Below are 18,117 nucleotides of genomic sequence, written 5' to 3'. Positions count from 1 at the left end.
GATTCCCCCTGACCATATGGTCTTTTTGACTCTAGACATTTTCATTCTATTTTATTTTTATGACCTTAAAAACAAATAAAAATATGAGACTTTCAATTCCTTTATTACTAAATAATGAACATGATGGATGGACATCCGCACACCATTTCTGACCCTTGCCCCGTCCCCTACTAGGGATGAACTTCACCGATCAGCCGAGTTTCAGGCCAAGTGTGAAAATGCCTGAGAAGTTGAAATCTGAATGGTATGTTTTCCAACTACGCACTGCACCAAATGCCCTCAGATGCCCTGTTCCCTTATTCTCACGCTGGATGATCTGTGGCAAATTTAATACAAAATCTATCTGGATTTCACAGTTTAGCCACATGACAATGAAACATATTTGCAGACTGGCCCCTGAGCCTATGCTGGGGCCAGTGATGAAATGATTATGACTTGTGTGGCAACAGCCAATTTACCAATATTTATTTTAAACACAGTAAGTAGTACATGTCCATACTAGGGCTGCGTATTCTGTTTGTTGTTTTATTTTCTTTTGTTATATTTTTGAAGAATTGATATAATCTTAAAAGTATGTAACTCAGAGGTCTCCAGTGCACCAACTACCAGTAACTTCATAGTAAACCTTTTACAACAAGTAAGACATGGCCCCTGCCCTCCCAGAGCCTACAGTCTACTGACCGCAGCACCCGCTTGTCCACTGCACCCAGCAGAACCCCCAGGTCCTCCATTCCTTCCCTACCGTCAGTGTACACCGACCACTACTACCACCAGCCTCTCCTGACTTCCTGTCTGTTAGTTTATATAACCTCATTCCCCCTGACAAACATATGCCCTTCCTTCTCTCATAAACCTTCCTTCACTACCAAAAGCAAAATACCTGTCTCTGCCACCTTTATCAAAACTCTCAAGACAGAAGGATCTTGTACCTTCCGTAAAAACGCAGAGGACAGGCATCCCAGGCTTTCTACAAAGCCCCAGCAATTTCTCACGCCCCCGCCTTTCACCCATCTTCCCTTTCTGCTGAGCCAAATATCTGGTACCCTGGTTCTGGCACTGTCTCCTCCACTCCCTTGGCAGTATCTTGACAGGGCAAGGAATCAGGCCTCGGTGGCCAAACACTTTTTGGTACTCGCCCAGCTCTGCACCTCTCCCAGGCCACCCCTGCCCACTCTCACTTGGCTCCCAAGCTGTCTCCATCCTCCCTCCACCCCATTCTCCCCCTCCATCCTCCTCTTTGAAGGCCTGGGTGAGACCAGCCAGCATCTCACAACAGAAGCCAGAAGAAGCTCAAAGCTGTTGCCCCAGAAACCTGGACTAGAGAATGGCTGGCTGGGTCCTGTTTGTTTTTCCCGTAATCAGAAAATCCCACTGGGGGACACTAGGGGGACTCAGCCACCATGATGGCTGGGACCTGAGCTAGTCCCCTCCAGCCCCCACCCCCACCCCCGAAGGAGTACAAGTACCAACTTTGCATGATGGTGGGAGGCAAAAGAAACTGAGTGGGAAGGGGCCTGGGGGAGAGAGTGGGGGAGGGGAGAGAGGCCCGATCCACTGCAGAAACCAACTCCAATAAACACCTGGCCTTTGGCCTTTGCAAGAGAGCTCCCGAAGACACACCCCAATCTACCCCATTACCATTTCTGAGAAAAAAAAAATTGAGGAACAACCACCCCAGAAAGCACAGCTCACATACACACAAACCACACAGGCACTGCAGGCGGGGGGATAGATTTCCACAGCAGGCTCAGCTTTCAGCCAAGTAAAACAAGCCATCACTTCTGGGACCTAAAGGCAGTGCAAGGGAACCCTGGGTAACAGAAACACTGGCCCCTCCCAGGTATTAATTAATCAGGGATGCATGATGGCTAAACCCTCAAGAGCACCAGGGGCAGAAGCTGCTACAAACACATAATGCTGACAGAGATGCTACACTTAAACACACACACACACACACACACACACAAAACCGCATCCAGGTTGCTAAAATACCCTCCGCAATTCTGGGTACCAGAACCCAGGAATCTACCCCCCCCCCACCCCCGTTAAATGTGGTCGCTCAGAGCTCCCATGCAAACATGGAAACGAAGCTTCCAGCAAACACACCGGGAATCACTGAGTTAATACTTTCAGATTGGCACGGTGGCGACTGCACATAAATAGGAAACTTCAATGCAGATGCCTGTAAATATCCCCTTGGTTTCAAAGGTATCGATTCCTCCAACTAGAAGACAGGGCCAAACAGCTTAGTCACCAGCAGGCAGGGCCAATCGCTCTTTTGATAAATCAGGACAGAAAGTAAACATGGTCATCCTCCTTCTCCACCTTGAGCGCAGATCTCTGCCCAACGCATCAGCTCCCAGCCAGACAGGGCCCCCGGGGACTCCATGGGTGAATTTCCGCAACTCTCCTCGCACCTCCCTCTATCCCCTGCCCCCGCCCCCACTTGCTCTTACCTGCTATCCTAAGCACTGCCCTCTCCGCAGGGTCCAGCACCGAGCCCCCGTGGATCTTTCTTTTCGATCTCTCATGTTTAGGCAAATTCCAGGGTAAGGTATCTCCAGGAGCTGGAGATGCAGAGCCAGATTTCTGGCTGAAATCATCTTCATCGGAAAAATCCGCAGAGGAAGACATCGAGCAGCGGTAGGACGCGTTCCCGGAACTCTACAGGGGATGACACAGAAAAAAAGCATCAACAGCAAAACACTCACATCGGCTCGTCCATCTCAGCAGCCCCCTCCCTGCCCCCAAACGGAGTCCGGCATCCTGCATCATCTTCAGCGCGGACGGGGGACCCACACCAGAACCGACACCCAAGGCTCACCATCTTCCCTGGGCCACGGCTCCGACACCGGCCACACGCCCCGGGCAGCTCCGGTTCATGGAAGATTTGCACCCAAGTGTGTGGCCTGCGGTCCGGCCACCAGCTCACAAATGACTGGCCCAACAATGAAGCCAGAATCCACAGCCTTCCTGTTACAAACCTATAGTATTTGGCTCCCCCACCAGGCCAGGACCGATATTTTCCATTACTAGCCTGCTGCTTAATTCATTAACGCAACTCACTCCAAGTTGCAAAAACAAAGCACAAACGCAGGATGCTGAGTCCCAATTCCTTTCCGTTTCCAGTCGGAGTCTCCCCTCTAACCAGGTTTGAGCCTCTCGTCCCCTTTAGTTAATTTTCTTCCTGAGCTTGAAGCTGGCTCCCAGAAGAGAGCAAGGAGGGAGGAAGGGCTGATTCTGAGAAGAGCCTTTTCTGAAGACCGGGAGGACACAAAAGACTGTTTTCAGAAGCCAAAGGCAGTGCCAATAAACAAACATCTGAACTCAGCTTAGAGTTCTTGAGATCATTTAAACTACTAGCAAAGTAACAGCTGCCAGTGACGGAAATGAGAATGATGCAGCAGCTCCCCTCCGCCCCTGGTCATTACACAGTGAAATGAGAAACGTGAGGCTTTGACCCACATGCTTGGCCTGACCTCAGTCTCCCTTCCAGGAACAGGAGCCGGTCTGCAGGGCGTATCTCGCATTAAAGGGTCTGTCTTCCCCACAGGGAAAAGGCACCAGACGTTATCTCTTCCTCCTTGGTTGAGTTAAGTTTGTGATGATTCAGGGAGCCACCAGCTTACCATGGAAACGAGGATGCTGACTATCTGTGCTGTGAACAGAGTTCTAAACAAGATAAAGCATCCAAGGGAAATCTTCACTTCCCCATTTAGAACTTTGCTGAGGCTCAAGATGCAAAACTGGTGTAACTCGAATTCCTGAAATGGAACTTGCAGCCTCAGACTCCTACGAAGCCGGTGGCAGGCAGGAATCAGTGGCGTGCTCCCATCAGAGTAGAAACCCTGGGCTGCTCACAAAAGCCGTGGTGACGCAGCAAAAACAGGCTGTGTGACAACATCCCAAGGCGTGTGGAATAAACCAGAAGTGAATCAGGACCTCGCCTCCATCTATTCAGGCATGACAGTCCTTATTCACTTCTACTGGCCAACACCATCATTTTTTTTTGTCTTTTTTTTTTTTTTTGGAGTAAAATTGCTCTACAATGTTTAGTTTCCGCTGTACAATGAAATGAATCAATGAAATTTTACAATGAAATGAAATGAATAGCTATATCCCCTCCCTCTTGGACCTCCCTCCCACCCCTCCATCCCACCCATCTAGGTCATCACAGAGCACCAAGCTGAGCTCCCTGTGCTACACAGCAGGTTCCCACTAGCTAGCTATTTTACACATGGTAGTGTATTTATGCCAAACCTAATCTCCCAATTCACCCCACCCTTCCCTTCCACCCCATGTCCACATGTCCATTCTCTACGTCTATGTCTCTATTCCTGCCCTACAAATAGGTTCATCTGTACCATTTTTCTACATTCCACATATATGTCTTAATATACGATATTTGTTTTTCTCTTTCTGGCTTACTTCACTCTGTATGGCAGACTCTAGGTCCATCCACATCTCTACAAATGACCCAATTCTGTTCCTTTTTATGGCTGAGTAATATCCCATTGTATATATGTACCACATCTTCTTTATCGATTCATCTATCATTGGAAATTTAGGTTGTTTCCATGTCCTGGCTATTGTAAATAGTGCTGCAATGAACACTGGGGGACATGTGTCCTTTTGAATTATGGTTTTCTCAGGGTATATGCCCAGTAGTGGGATTGCTGGTCATATGGTAGTTCTATTTTTAGTTTTTTAAGGAACCCAACACCATCATTTTAAAAGTACACATACTATTTCCTGTAAAGTGTCTAAGATTTACCTTTAGCTTTATTCTTTCCCCAAAAAAGCAGTCTTCCATTTTACTTTACATGAAATGTCATCATCTTGGTTAATTATTAACTTATTTAGATTTTGTGTGTTTTCCTAGTGGCAATCATGTAATATGCAAATAAATAAAATTGATTTTCTGTATTCGCTGGAGTCCACAGAGAGTTGTGAGGAGCATTAAGTCAGTCACAGGATGCTATCAACCTACTTTATTTTCCATGCTTTTCTGAAAATTCATCTTGAGCTCTCTGAGGCTGTGTTGCTGGCAGGATTGGTGAAAAAGGATGACATTCTTAAAGACTTTTTCAAAAGGGTATTGGGTTTCCTTGGTTGCCTTCTGTCTTCCTTAAAATGGCTTCCTACCTGTCCTTATGAAAGGTCATCTTTTATCTGTGAGCTTGTATTTCTTGTTGTTTCCTATACTCTTTCAGTGAGGATAGTAATTTGATTGTTTATCTTTACAGACAGACTTGGGGAATAACTGTTAAAGGACTGCCCCCATACAAAAATCCCTGGTTACTGATTTTTGTAGACAGAGTAAATTTTTTTTAATGGTTAGCATCTCAGCTGATGGAACAGCAAAATGTGATTTATGCCATGACATAAACACCACTCATCACACATAGCCAGATGGGAACAGTTACTACCCTGGACCCAAGGGTGTTGAATGGTGCAGCCTCTAATCTGGACGTGTCCTTGGTAAATGGATAAGAGAGAAAGGAAGACAAGACAATCGGCAATACCTCTTTCAACAACATGGCACAGGGAAATACGGACACACGCAGACAGAGGAAAAGCACGCTGACTTATACACGACAAAGTCTCTCCCCTGGCTACGTGACTCGAGCGTTTTAACCATTAAAGTATTCAATTTTTCCCCACAATAATTTTCATGAAGACTTTTTAAATATAAGGTAAACTATACAAAATTAGGCCCATTTGAACCCTGGAAAGTGAGAATTGATTTTTTTTATCATTTATATGTTTTGTATTCTGAGAATTACCTTTTAATTCACTTGAATTTTTAGACATATGCACTCTTCGGTATAGAAATTTCTTTTTTTTTAGGCTTATTTGGTTGCTTTATTTAATTTGAAGTTTCTTTTTTTTCTCGGTAGTGTTTGTTTGAAGTTGGCTCTTTAGCAGCCAATGAGGTAGAGACTAAATTGGCCACCTTTTAAGGGCTACTGAATTTAGTCTTTTAGGCTACAAGTGTGTGATTCAGTAAATGAGCTTACTTCAGTGAATGAAAGGTTGTCTGTGGTTTCTGTCTTCAAATTTGGGGAAATTATATTTGGAATCTTAATAAATTTTCATTCACAGTTATGTCGGTGGCATTCATATCAATGAATAAAGTAGACTTCATAAAACAAGCATTCCAGGTGGGATGCTGTAAATTCTGTCACTAACTTCTTCTTTCCTAGTATCAGGCAAACTGGCTGATCAGATAGCCGATTTTTTTTGTTTCTTTTTTGTTGTTGTTAATTCTTTTTTTATTGAAGTATAATTGATTTACAATGTTGTGTTAGTTTGAGGATTCTTTTTCAGATTATTTTCTCTGAGAATGGATTAAAATGAAGCTGCTTTCAAGTCAATTGACCCTCTAAAACTATTCTTTATTGATCTCAAATGACTTGCCAATTCACGTCTCTACCTTTGGGGGTTAGAGGAATGAGTGTGAAAGTACAGTTCTCCTTTCTTATGGAAAAAGCAAACATATTCTCTGACCCAAAGTCCAGAGCCTAACCTTTGATGTGGGGCTTGGAAGGTAAGACAAAGGAAGTGGGCTCTTGGGACCAGCAAAACCCCGAGTTCCTCCTGTCTCTTCCTCTACTCCTGTTGCTTAAGGTTTGATTCCTATTAAAATATAAATATCTATGTCCATGATAGAAGATTGGTTAAATAAATGACAGTATATCCATACAATGGACTACCCTGCAGCAATTAAACAAAAATGTTATTGATCTACATTTAGCAAAGTGGGAAGGGTTCATATAGAATGATTCCTTTAAAAAATATCTCTGTGTGTGTGTGTGTGTGTGTGTGTGTGTGTGTAGACAGACAGACAGTAAGATGATTTATAGATGAATAGGTAGATACATGATAGGTAGATAGGTAACTATCTACCAATGTGTAAACAGCAGTTATTTCTGGGTGATGACTAATACTATGAATGAATTTAGTTGTATTCCTTATAATTTTTTAATCCAAAACAAATAGTACACAAAAAGATTACTAAGAAGAAGAAGATACTACGTCAAGGGTCAGAGAAAATCTCAAAGGTTGTAGGAGGAAATAATTATTTAAGCCAGTGTTTTTAACTATTTGAGGCTCACAGACACCTCTGAAAAGCTGATGAAATCTAGGCAAGCCTCTCTTCAGATCAAAGCCCATCAGCAAATACACACAAACTTTGCATGTGATTTTATGGAATTCACTGCCCCGGGTTAAGCCCCCAATTTACAACCATGAACTGTCAACCCCATTTGGCATGTGTGTTGAAAATGGAAAAAAAAAGGGAAAGACTGTGGAGTGTTCAGAAGAGGAGAAAGGTAATTAGGATAGTAAAGACAAAGTTGGCCCAGGTCATCATGTTTTTAATATTTGGCTTTTTATTTTTATTTTTTTTAAATAAAGGACTGTGAAATACCTCTGGCCTGATACTGGATCTCTACAACCAAAAACAAACAAACAAAAAAACACTAGGTTGTGAGAAACTAAAAACCCAAGCATTGTGTCTTATTACAACCTACTTATTAAGGCAGTTTGAACAATTGAATTAGATCACCGAAAGCTTTAAAATGACTTTCCTAATTGCCAATTCATTCACGTGGTATAAAAACAACCCAAATCTCCTAAAGCCAGGATAATTACATAATGTGACATTTTTAGAAGGGGAACTAAACAATAACTCCTCTAACTGAAACCCCGGTGGGGGATCTGAGACTAGTACAATGGAGCTGCCTACCCTGGAAGCTGCCCAGCCTCAGTACCATGAACCAGAGGAAAGTGCCAGGAAGTTGCCTCTGCCCCAAGCTGCAAGAAACAAGTGCAGAGATAAGGTCTTGAGAGGCTTCCAGATAAGGCTCCCAGAATCCCAGAGGCTGGAACGTGGTATTTCACAAACCTGCATACCTGAGATTTATGCACATTTCTGTAAGCATAGTTCCAAAAATTTAACCAAAAAGTAAAAATAAAAAGCCTATGAAGAATCAATTAGACAAATCCAGATTGGGGGTCATTCTACAAGATAATTACCTGGTCTCTTCCAAAAAGGAAAAAGGTCAATGTCACAAAACATACACACCCCCAAAGCAGGGACTCTCCTAAATTTAAAAAGAAAACAGAAGCATAACAACAAAGTTATGAACCTTGATGGGAGCCTGTATTTCTTTTTAAGCTGAAAAGACATGTTAGGGACCATGGGGAGAATCTGAACCTGGATCATGGATTGTTTATCAGCTGATATTGGGAAATTACTGTTAATTTTCTAAGGTGTGCTAATGGTATTTCAGTTATGTAGGAACACATCCTTATTCGTGCTGTCTGCACTTGTTCTCAGTTGTTTCAATAAAAACAGAGAATTGTGTTTATACTGGCATGTGGCAATAGGTTAACAGTAAGTCTTCACTGTACTACTCTCCCAACTTTCCTATAAATTTGAATATTTTCAAAACGAAGGGTTGGGGAAACACAGAGCAAGGTCTTTTTTTTTTTTTTTTTTAAGTGTTGCTTAGTCTAGGCCTGTTCTCACAAGATCACATCACCCGGGTCTACATCCACGGTGACAGCACCCAGCTAAGTAATTTCCCATAGCATTTCCTCATAGAAACTTGGAGGAAGCAAGGGACCGACTTCAAGGGGATCCCAGAGCAAGGTGATCTGCCTGTTTCTGTCCAGATCACAGTTTTAGATGGAAGAATATTTAAAAAGCACCTCTGTGTTATCCACTTACTACACAATCCAGTGAACACAAAGTTAGTATAATATCACATAATTTTTTACATTTTATATAAACCCAAAGAAACCACCAAAATTTAGAGTAAGTGAAGATCTAATTTTGTTTAAAATTCCGTTGATTCGCTAAGTACAAATACTAACTTCTTACATATTGCATAAAAATATGCAATCTGGCCCAAGACTATTATTCGATACTAGTTTTTTATTTAGAAATAAGTCCAAAAGCAAGAGCACATTATCTGATTTTAGAAATCCCAAGGAAAACCATCTCTACCACAAAGATATAGGTGTAGAAGAAAAGAGTTAAGGAAAATGTAAGAAAATGTGTTTAACCCCTTGAAGACAAAATGACCTAAGGAAAACTTTGGGGGCTGCATGCTTGTTTTAGTTTTAAATTTTTTTCAAAACTAGTTGAACAATTCAGGTACTTGCTCATCAAATAAATAACTCCTAATCAGCCTCTTAACTGGAAGCCACCTTGAAATAGTAAAGGGGGAACTCTGGTTTGGCCAGGCCTAGGCTGGCTTTCACTCTCTCCTTTTAGGGGAGATTTGCAGGAGCCATACCCCAAAGAGGAAGGGGAGCCTGGTGAAGCTACAGAAGACGGTGGAGGTAGTGGTCAAAGGGAGGGGAAGCTGGAAGGTTCTTGCGTCTGAATCAGGGAGGAGTTTGGGGGGACAGAGTGAATGAAAACCAAGGTTTCCTTCTGGATGGAGAAGCCCAGTTCATCAGCCTCTGAAAGAAGAGCGCTGGGATTCAGGACACAAACTCTCTCTCTCTTACACTCTCTAGGGTGTAAGACTGTGCATTGGTTAGTGTTCCTTGGTGTTAGGTTTCCGGGGCAACCAGGCTCACTGATGGGATCCAGGCAGGAGGAAGTGCTCCTCATCACTCTCCGGCAGCTGTGTGGGACGCTCTACAAGGTAAGCACCAAAGACTCATTTCCCGAGGAGCCTGGCCTTGGATTCTAGGCTGTCTTGGCTCAGCTCTAAGGCATTCTGCAAGACTTCCTTCCTTTCAGTTTAACCAGCAAGTTCTAACTCCCCGTATCACTTATTGAGTGACTGCAGTCAGGGGCTGTACTGGGTATTTTCACTCACTATCTTATTTAATACTCACCATAACCCGATAAGGAAACCTCCCCTAAAGGGAGGCTAAGTCACTTGTCCACAGCCATTCTGTCAGTCCAAGGTGGAGCCTGGATTTCCATCTGGGTCCTTTGGACCCCCAAGTGCCCTAGAATGTGGTCCCAGGCCCTCAGAGGAATACACAACACGCTCACAGCCCTCAACGATCTTACCATGGATGTGGAGAGCCCAAAAGGGTTAGACTTGCTCTGTGTTTAATTCAGTTCAAAGCATGGAAATGACCAGGAGATAGGTGTCAGTTCACAATGAGGAAAAACCATCCAAAAAGATACAACTTCTCAGAAGAGGAAAGGACAGCTGTGGGGGGCAGGGAGCTCCCTCCTACCCGAGGGACCAAGCCTTCACTGAGGAGAACGTCACACTGACTCCCTGTTCTTCCAACACCAAGATTCTCTGGTCCTGGGTGCTCTCACACTTCCACAAATCCTCTCTCCAAACAGAGGACAAATAAAACAAAGACCATGTTAAGTATCAAAACATGAAACTGTATGAAAATTGTAAAAATATTTCAAAAGTACCACAAATTTTTTTACAAGTCCACCTTAATGAAATCATATTAAAATTATATAAATAGAGACATCGAGAACTAGTTTGAGGAATCTAAAATATGACACAAATGAACTTATCTATGAAGCAGAAACAGACTCACAAACAGAGAACAGACTTGTGGTTGCCAAGGGGAAGGGGGATAGGGGAGGGATGGAGTGGGAGTTTGGGATCAGCAGATGCAAACCATTATATATAGAATGGATAAACAACAAGGTCTTATTATATAGCACACAGAACTATTATATATTCAATATCCTGTGATAAATCATAATGGAAAAGAATATGAAAAAGAAAATAATAGTTTGCATTTGAGCACCTGCAAATTGCATAAAAGTATGCAATCTGGCCCAAGACTATTATTCTATACTAGTTTTTTATTTGGAAATAAGTCCAAAAGCAAGAGCACATTATCTGATTTTAGAAATCCCAAGGAAAACCATCTCTACCACAAAGATATAGGTATAGAAGAAAAGAGTTAAGGAAAATGTAAGAAAATGTGTTTAACCCCTTGAAGACAAAATGACCTAAGGAAAACTCCTGAGGAAGGACATTTTAAATAATATGCCTAAAAGAAAAGCAAAACATAACTCTGAAAATCGTCCCACAACACAGAAACACATTAAGAAGACCAACAAACACTGAAAACATCTCTTTACCTAGAGAATACTTAATGTTATATTTCAAACATGTTTATTTACATCAATCAATTAAAAATATATCTTAAGCACCCATAAGCTTCTGCCTTGGAGGAGTTTAACATTTAATTGGGAGAGTAAAGGTGATAAGAGAGCCAACTTATAATAGAATATTATCATTTTATCTTCACGTATTAGGCTGAAAAAATAAGTCTTCCAGCTGAGTAACATAAATACATACATAAAAATATGGTTTATACCCTAAAGTCAATTAGGAGAGAGGGGCTGATTCAGGAACAGGCTGGAACATCTCTGGTCCCTTTGGAAGCCAGGTTGGAGATGCAGGTGTTCCCTGCCACCTGCCTGCCTCCAACAGTATCATCCAAAACTGGCAATGCTGAGAGACGTGTTGTATTGGCCTGTCATTTTATTTTAAGTTATCTTATTTTATATTTACTGGCTGCACAGCACAGCATGTGGGATCTTAGTTCCCCAACCAGGGATTGAACCTGTGCCCCCTGCAGTGGAAGTGTGAGGTCTTAACCACTGGACCACCAGGGAAGTCCCTTATTTTATTTTTTTAGATTTTATTTTATTGAACTATAGTTGATTTACAAAGTTGTGTTAACTTCTGCTGTACAGCACACTGACTCAGTTATACATACATATGCATTCTTTTTCATATTATTTTCCATTTTGGTTTATCACAGGATATTGAATATAGTTCCCTGTGCTCTACAGTAGGACCTTGTTGTTTATTCATTCCATATATAATAGTCTGAATCTGCTAATCCCAAACTCCCAATCCTTGGCAACTACAAGTCTGTTCTCTATGTCTGTGAGTCTCTTTCATAAATAAGTTCATTTGTGTCATATCTTGGATTCCACATATAAGTGATATCATATGGTATTGTCTTTCTCTTTCTGACTTACTTCACTTAGTATGATAATCTCTAGTTGCATCCACGTTGCTGCAAATGGCATTATCTCATTCCTTTTTATGACTAATATTCCATTGCATATATGTTCCACAGCTTCTTTATCCATTCATCTGTCCACGGACATTTAGGTTGTTTCCATGTCTTTGGCCTGCCCACTTTTAAAAACTAACTATTGGCAAACATTTAAAAATTGGGAATTTTACATGAAAATACAGATCCTAGAGGTAGTTTCCCCTTTTTAGAAGGAATGCATGCTTTCCAGGCTGATACAGAGCTTACCAGCCTCTTTATCCATTTATGACACCTGCCCCTGCAGGCATCTGACTTTGGGCCCCTGCCATAAATTAAGGCAGGGGTGACATTGCTGCACTCAGAGATTACAAAATGACGGGGGGGGGGGGTGGGGAATGTAGGTATAATGGTAATCAATAAAAGGGGCTGGCAGTTTACAAATAAAGGAGAAGAGAACTGAAGAGGAGGCTACAAAACAAAACCAAAAGAATAAGGCTACCAAAGATCTCAGTTAAATTAGTGTCAAACAGAAATGGGTGATGCCATTCCTACTGACGCCCCTGTGCTGATCTCATTCTGCTCCATCCCCAATAACCCTGGAAACAGGACCCACTGTATGACTCTGGAAGTGCTGGCCCATGAGCTCCGTGAATCTAGCTGGACCACCCCACCCCCAACTACTGCTGAGCCCTCTGGTTTTGTTCCTGCCCCTCCCCATGCACAAGCCTGCTCCCCACATGTTCCTCCCACCCTGATCTAGGTCAGGGGGAGGCTTGGATGCCAAGCTCTTCAGACAGCCAGGAGACGGCTCTGACTTCTACTGGTAAGAAGACATGGGCTATGATCACGCCCGGAACCCTAAGGTATTAGCACAGGATGTTTGCAGAGACCAAACCCCAACTACCATCCACACTGTTAGCCATAAAGTTAAAGGTATGTGCATGACCTGCCAAGTATTGAATGTCGGGGAAAAGCTTTACAACCTTGGAAAACTGCTTGGCCTTTCTGGGCTTTGCTTTGCTCATCCGAGAAATAGGAGATGCAACAGTACATAAGACACAGGGCTGTGGGGGTGGCAGAATAAGCAATACTTGAAAAGCGCCCAACACATAGAGACCATTCAGCAAACCTGAGCATCACGTGATATTACCTATTCACATCCTTACCCTATCATACCTTATTCCACAATGGGTAGTATTAAGGTAACTAATAAGAAGATGGTGGGGAGTGGGGAGAAGGCTGTATGATCCAGGGGCAGAGCACTAAGTCCAGTTAAGCCTATACGACTGTCACTCCAGGAAACTGGAAACAACAAACAGACACGGAGACTGGAAGTGACTCGAACTAGGTCACATTAACAGCCGCTCTCAGGAGGCAGACCCATGTCGTCCCCACATCTGTCCTTCCCAACCTTGGTTACTGAGCCTTCAGCCCTTTGGGATGCCCTTGTATCTTTCCAATGCATTCCTCTTTTTCTTCTTTTTTTTTAGGCCGCGCCACACAACTTTTGGGATCTTAGTTCCCCGACCAGGGATTGAACCCGGGCCCTCAGCAATGAAAGTGTGGAGTCCTAACCACTGGGCAGCCAGGGAATTCCCTTTTTTTTTCTTTTAAATTCAATTTTTTTTTCTTTTAAATTCATTGTCTCCATTGTTGGAGACAACAACAAAAACTTAGACAAACACGATCTATAAAAAAAGCAACTCTACTCAATTTTTCCCTGTTGAAACATAAGCAAGGCTATGTCTTTACACCTTCATGTTCATTACATGTCTTCATTAATGAGACTCCGGATAACAGCTTACACAAAGCCATTCTCTCACTTCAGTTACTACTGCAATGAAATGGAAGAATTACTTTTTCATTAAAAAAAAAAGCTTTTATTATTGAACCGAAGCCAAGTCCATGAAACTTTAAGTACCTGGCTTCCACCACCTGAGGAAGACAGGGCTGGCTCCATGGCTCCATGTGCTTTCAGTGAAAATAACCCTGTGCCGTGAGCTACACCTAAGTGGGACAAGGGAGCAGGTCTTGACACAAGGAGAGCCACTGCCGCAGAGCTGGCTGAATGGGAAACTCTGCCCAACCAGGATGCTTCAACCTGGAGGGTGGCAACCCAGTCCAATCACAGTGCTACGTGCATTCCAAATGCCCTTCACTGATATTTGAGTTTTCCCAAAGATCCCAACCCCAGAACACTTCAGATCCAGGCAGAACAACCATGTAGTCCAAAGACCCTACATCTACAATAAGAGCCACCCAGGTGTCCTCTGGTCTTTGTAACAGATCTCTCTATCTGAAGGTAATCTGAAAATCTTCCTCACTTTTAGGGAACTCTAGGTGTCCAGGCAGGAAGCAGAAACAGCCTGCATGCATACCTGGCTTTTATTTTCCACAAACCTAAACCTGTTGAGGCTGAGGTTATAGAAAAAGGCAGATAGCAGCGCTATTCACAATAGCCAAGACATGGAAACAACCTAAATATCCATCGACATAAGAACGGATAAAGATGTGGTATATATACACAATGGAATATTACTCAGTTATAAAAAAGAATGAAATAATGACATTTGCAGCAACATGGATGCAACTAGGGATTATTATACTAAGTGAAGTAAGTCAGAAAGAGAAAGACAAATACCACATGATATCACTTATATGTGGAATCTAAAATATGACACAAATGAACTTACCTATGAAACAGAAACAGACTCACAGACATAGAGAACAGACTTGTGGTTGCCAAGGGGGAGGGGGTGGGAGAGGGGTGGACTGGGAGTTTGGGGTTAGTAGATGCAAATTATTACGTACAGAACAGATAAACAACAAGGTCCTAATGTATAGCACAGGGAACTATATTCAGTATCCTGTGATAAATCATAATGGAAAAGAATATGAAAAAGAATATACATATGTATAACTGAGTCATTTTGCTGTACAGCAGAAATTAACACAACATTGTAAATCAACTATATTTCAATTAAAAAAAATAATGCCTAAGGCAAAAAAAAAAAATTTCTCCTTAGTAATAAAGTTCTGACTTCCAAAAAAAGAAAAAGGCAGAGTGCTCTGGAGCAGAAGACTTTCCCAGCCTAAAAACTGTGCCCTTAGGCTAGAGGGAGCATCTGTGGATCCTGGAGACGGGAGCTTCCTGAATCCCAGAAGATGCCCCAGAGACAGGCGGTGCCTGGTGTGTCCAGGGGACAGACTACTGGTCAACCTTCCAAAAGAATGCTGTCCTGAGAGTGACCTGGAGTGGCCTCCTGGGCCTGGGGAGCAGCTACGGGTGGCGGGGGCGGGGGGGCACCCTAACCTGGAGACACACATGTTCCCTCCTATCCGCTGCCACTCTGGCATCTTTCTAAGACCCCAGAACCTTAACACAACACCAAGGTGGAGGTGGAAGAAGTGAGGACCACCAGGTGTGGCAAGAGGGGAGACTGAGAGTCAGAAACTAAGCTGAGATGAGAAAAAAAGTGGTCTATCTTGTAGACTAAGCTTCACACTCACTCTGCAGACACTGCCTGTTTCCTGACTTCAGAACCCCAGTCTCAGGAGTGGACTCCACAACTGCCTGACAAATGGAGCCACTGGCTCAGCAGCCTGGCCTCGGCAGCAGGTCCCAAGGCAGGAGAGACTCAGGAGGAAGCCCTGCCAAGGAGGGCTAGAAATACCTTAAGGGTCTGTCTGTCTGTCTCTCTCTCTCTCACATACACACAGCCCACCAACAAAATCATCCTGCTCAATCTCCTCCTTTCCAGCACCAGTTTTCATCTTAAGGCTGTTTGAATGACTCTAGAACCAGAGAAGAAGGGAACTTATCTGCTTGCTGTTGCCACCTTATTCCAAAACGGTATTAAGGTAACTAATAAGGAGACAGTGGGAAGAGGGGAGAAAGTGGTTGAGACCCACGAGTTCTCCAGCCAGTACGCCAGAACCAGACATGGGGAAAGCATGGGGTGCTTAGGAAGATCCAGTAAAAGTGGCCGCAGGTGAGGTTGGGGAAGCAGGCGACAGATGAGGGCCTTATGTCCAGCAAATGATGACACCTGAGCTATACCACTGTTCTCAGGGATGGAGAGGAGAGGATGGGTTGAGAAGTATTTAGAACTGAAAGTGAGAGGATGGAAAAAGATATTCAATGCAAATGGAAATCAAAAGAAAGCTGGACTAGCAATTCTCATATCAGACAAAACAGACTTTAAAATAAAGAATGTTACAAGACACAAAGAAGGACACTACATAATGACCAAGGGATCAATCCAAGAGGAAGATATAACAATTCTAAATATTTATGCACCCAACATAGGAGCACCTCAAGACATAAGGCAAATGCTAGCAGCCATAAAAGGGGAAATCAACAGTAACACAATCATAGTAGGGGACTTTAACACCCCACTTTCACCAATGGACAGATCATCCAAAATGAAAATAAATAAGGAAACACAAGCTTTAAATGATACATTAAACAAGATGAAATTAATTGATATTTATAGGACATTCCATCCAAAAACAACAAAATACACTTCCTTCTCAAGTGCTCATGGCACATTCTCCAGGATAGATCATATCTTGGGTCACAAATCAAGCCTTGGTAAATTTAACAAAACTGAAATCATATCAAGTACCTTTTCTGACCACAACACTATGAGACTAGATGTCAATTACAGGAAAAAATCTGTAAAACATACAAACACATGGAGGCTAAACAATACAATACTTAATAACCAAGAGATCACTGAAGAAATCAAAGAGGAAATCAAAAAATACCTAGAAACAAATGACAATGAAAACATGATGATCTAAAACCTATGGGATGCAGCAAAAGCAGCTCTAAGAGGGAAGTTTATCACAATAAAATCCTACCTCAAGAAACAAGAAACACCTCAAATAAACAACCTAGCCTTACACCTAAAGCAATTAGAGAAATAAGAACAAAAAAACCCCAAAGTTATCAGAAGGAAAGAAATCATAAAGATCAGATCAGAAATAAATGAAAAAGAAATGAAGGAAACAATAGCAAAGATCAATAAAACTAAAAGCTGGTTTTTTGAGAAGATAAACAAAATAGATAAACCATTAGCCAGACTCATCAAGAAAAAAAGGGAGAAGACTCAAAACAATAGACTTAGAAATGAAAAAGGAGAAGTAACAACTGACACTGCAGAAATACAAAAGATCATGAGAGATTACTACAAGCAACTCTATGCCAATACAATGGACAACCTGGAAGAAATGGACAAATTCTTAGAAAAGCACAAACTTCCAACATTGAATCAGGAAGAAGTAGAAAATATAAACAGACCAATCACAAGCACTGAAATTGAGACTGGGATTAAAAATCTTCCAACAAATAAAAGCTCAGGACCAGATGGCTTCACAGGCGAATTCTATCAAACATTTAGAGAAGAGCTAACACCTATCCTTTACAAACTCTTCAAAAATATAGCAGAGGGAGGAACACTCCCAAACTCAATCTACGAGGCCACCATCACCCTGATACCAAAACCAGACAAAGATGTCACAAAGAAAGAAAACTACAGGCCAATATCACTGATGAACATAGATGCAAAAATCCTCAACAAAATACTAGCAAACAGAATCCAACAGCACATTAAAAGGATCATACACCATGATCAAGTGGGGTTTATCCCAGGAATGCAAGGATTCTTCAATATATGCAAATCAATCAATGTGATAAACCATATTAACAAATTGAAGGATTAAAACCATATGATCATCTCAAAAGATGCAGAAAAAGCTTTCAACAAAATTCAACACCCATTTATGATAAAAGCCCTCCAGAAAGTAGGCATAGAGGGAACTCACCTAAACATAATAAAGGCCATATATGACAAACCCACAGCCAACATCATTCTCAATGGTGAAAAACTGAAACCATTTCCACTAAGATCAGGAGCAAGACAAGGCTGCCCACTCTCACCACCATTAGTCAACATAGTTTTGCAAGTTTTAGCCACAGCAATCAGAGCAGAAAAAGAAATAAAAGGAATCCAAATCAGATAAGAAAAAGTAAAGCTGTCACTGTGTGCAGATGACATGACACTATACATAGAGATTCCAAAGATG

At 42.2% G+C, this 18,117-nt stretch overlaps 1 protein-coding gene across 4 annotated transcripts in view; it reads right to left on the bottom strand.

Annotated features, from left to right (window-relative positions):
* The window catches only part of DST (dystonin), a 494,628-nt gene that overhangs the window by 396,663 nt on the left and 79,848 nt on the right, over nt 1-18,117 (bottom strand). For all 4 annotated transcript variants that reach the window (XM_012532210.3, XM_033424298.2, XM_033424315.2 and 1 more), the window contains exon 4: nt 2,457-2,664. In XM_012532210.3, coding sequence (XP_012387664.2) covers nt 2,457-2,664 — 208 coding nt within the window. The remainder of the gene's footprint in view (nt 1-2,456; nt 2,665-18,117) is intronic.

This window comes from Orcinus orca, chromosome 10 (genome assembly GCF_937001465.1).
Source record: "Orcinus orca chromosome 10, mOrcOrc1.1, whole genome shotgun sequence".
NCBI lineage: Eukaryota > Metazoa > Chordata > Mammalia > Artiodactyla > Delphinidae > Orcinus > Orcinus orca.
Note: the sequence above shows the minus strand (reverse complement) of the source record. Positions and strands in the feature narration are given on the sequence as shown.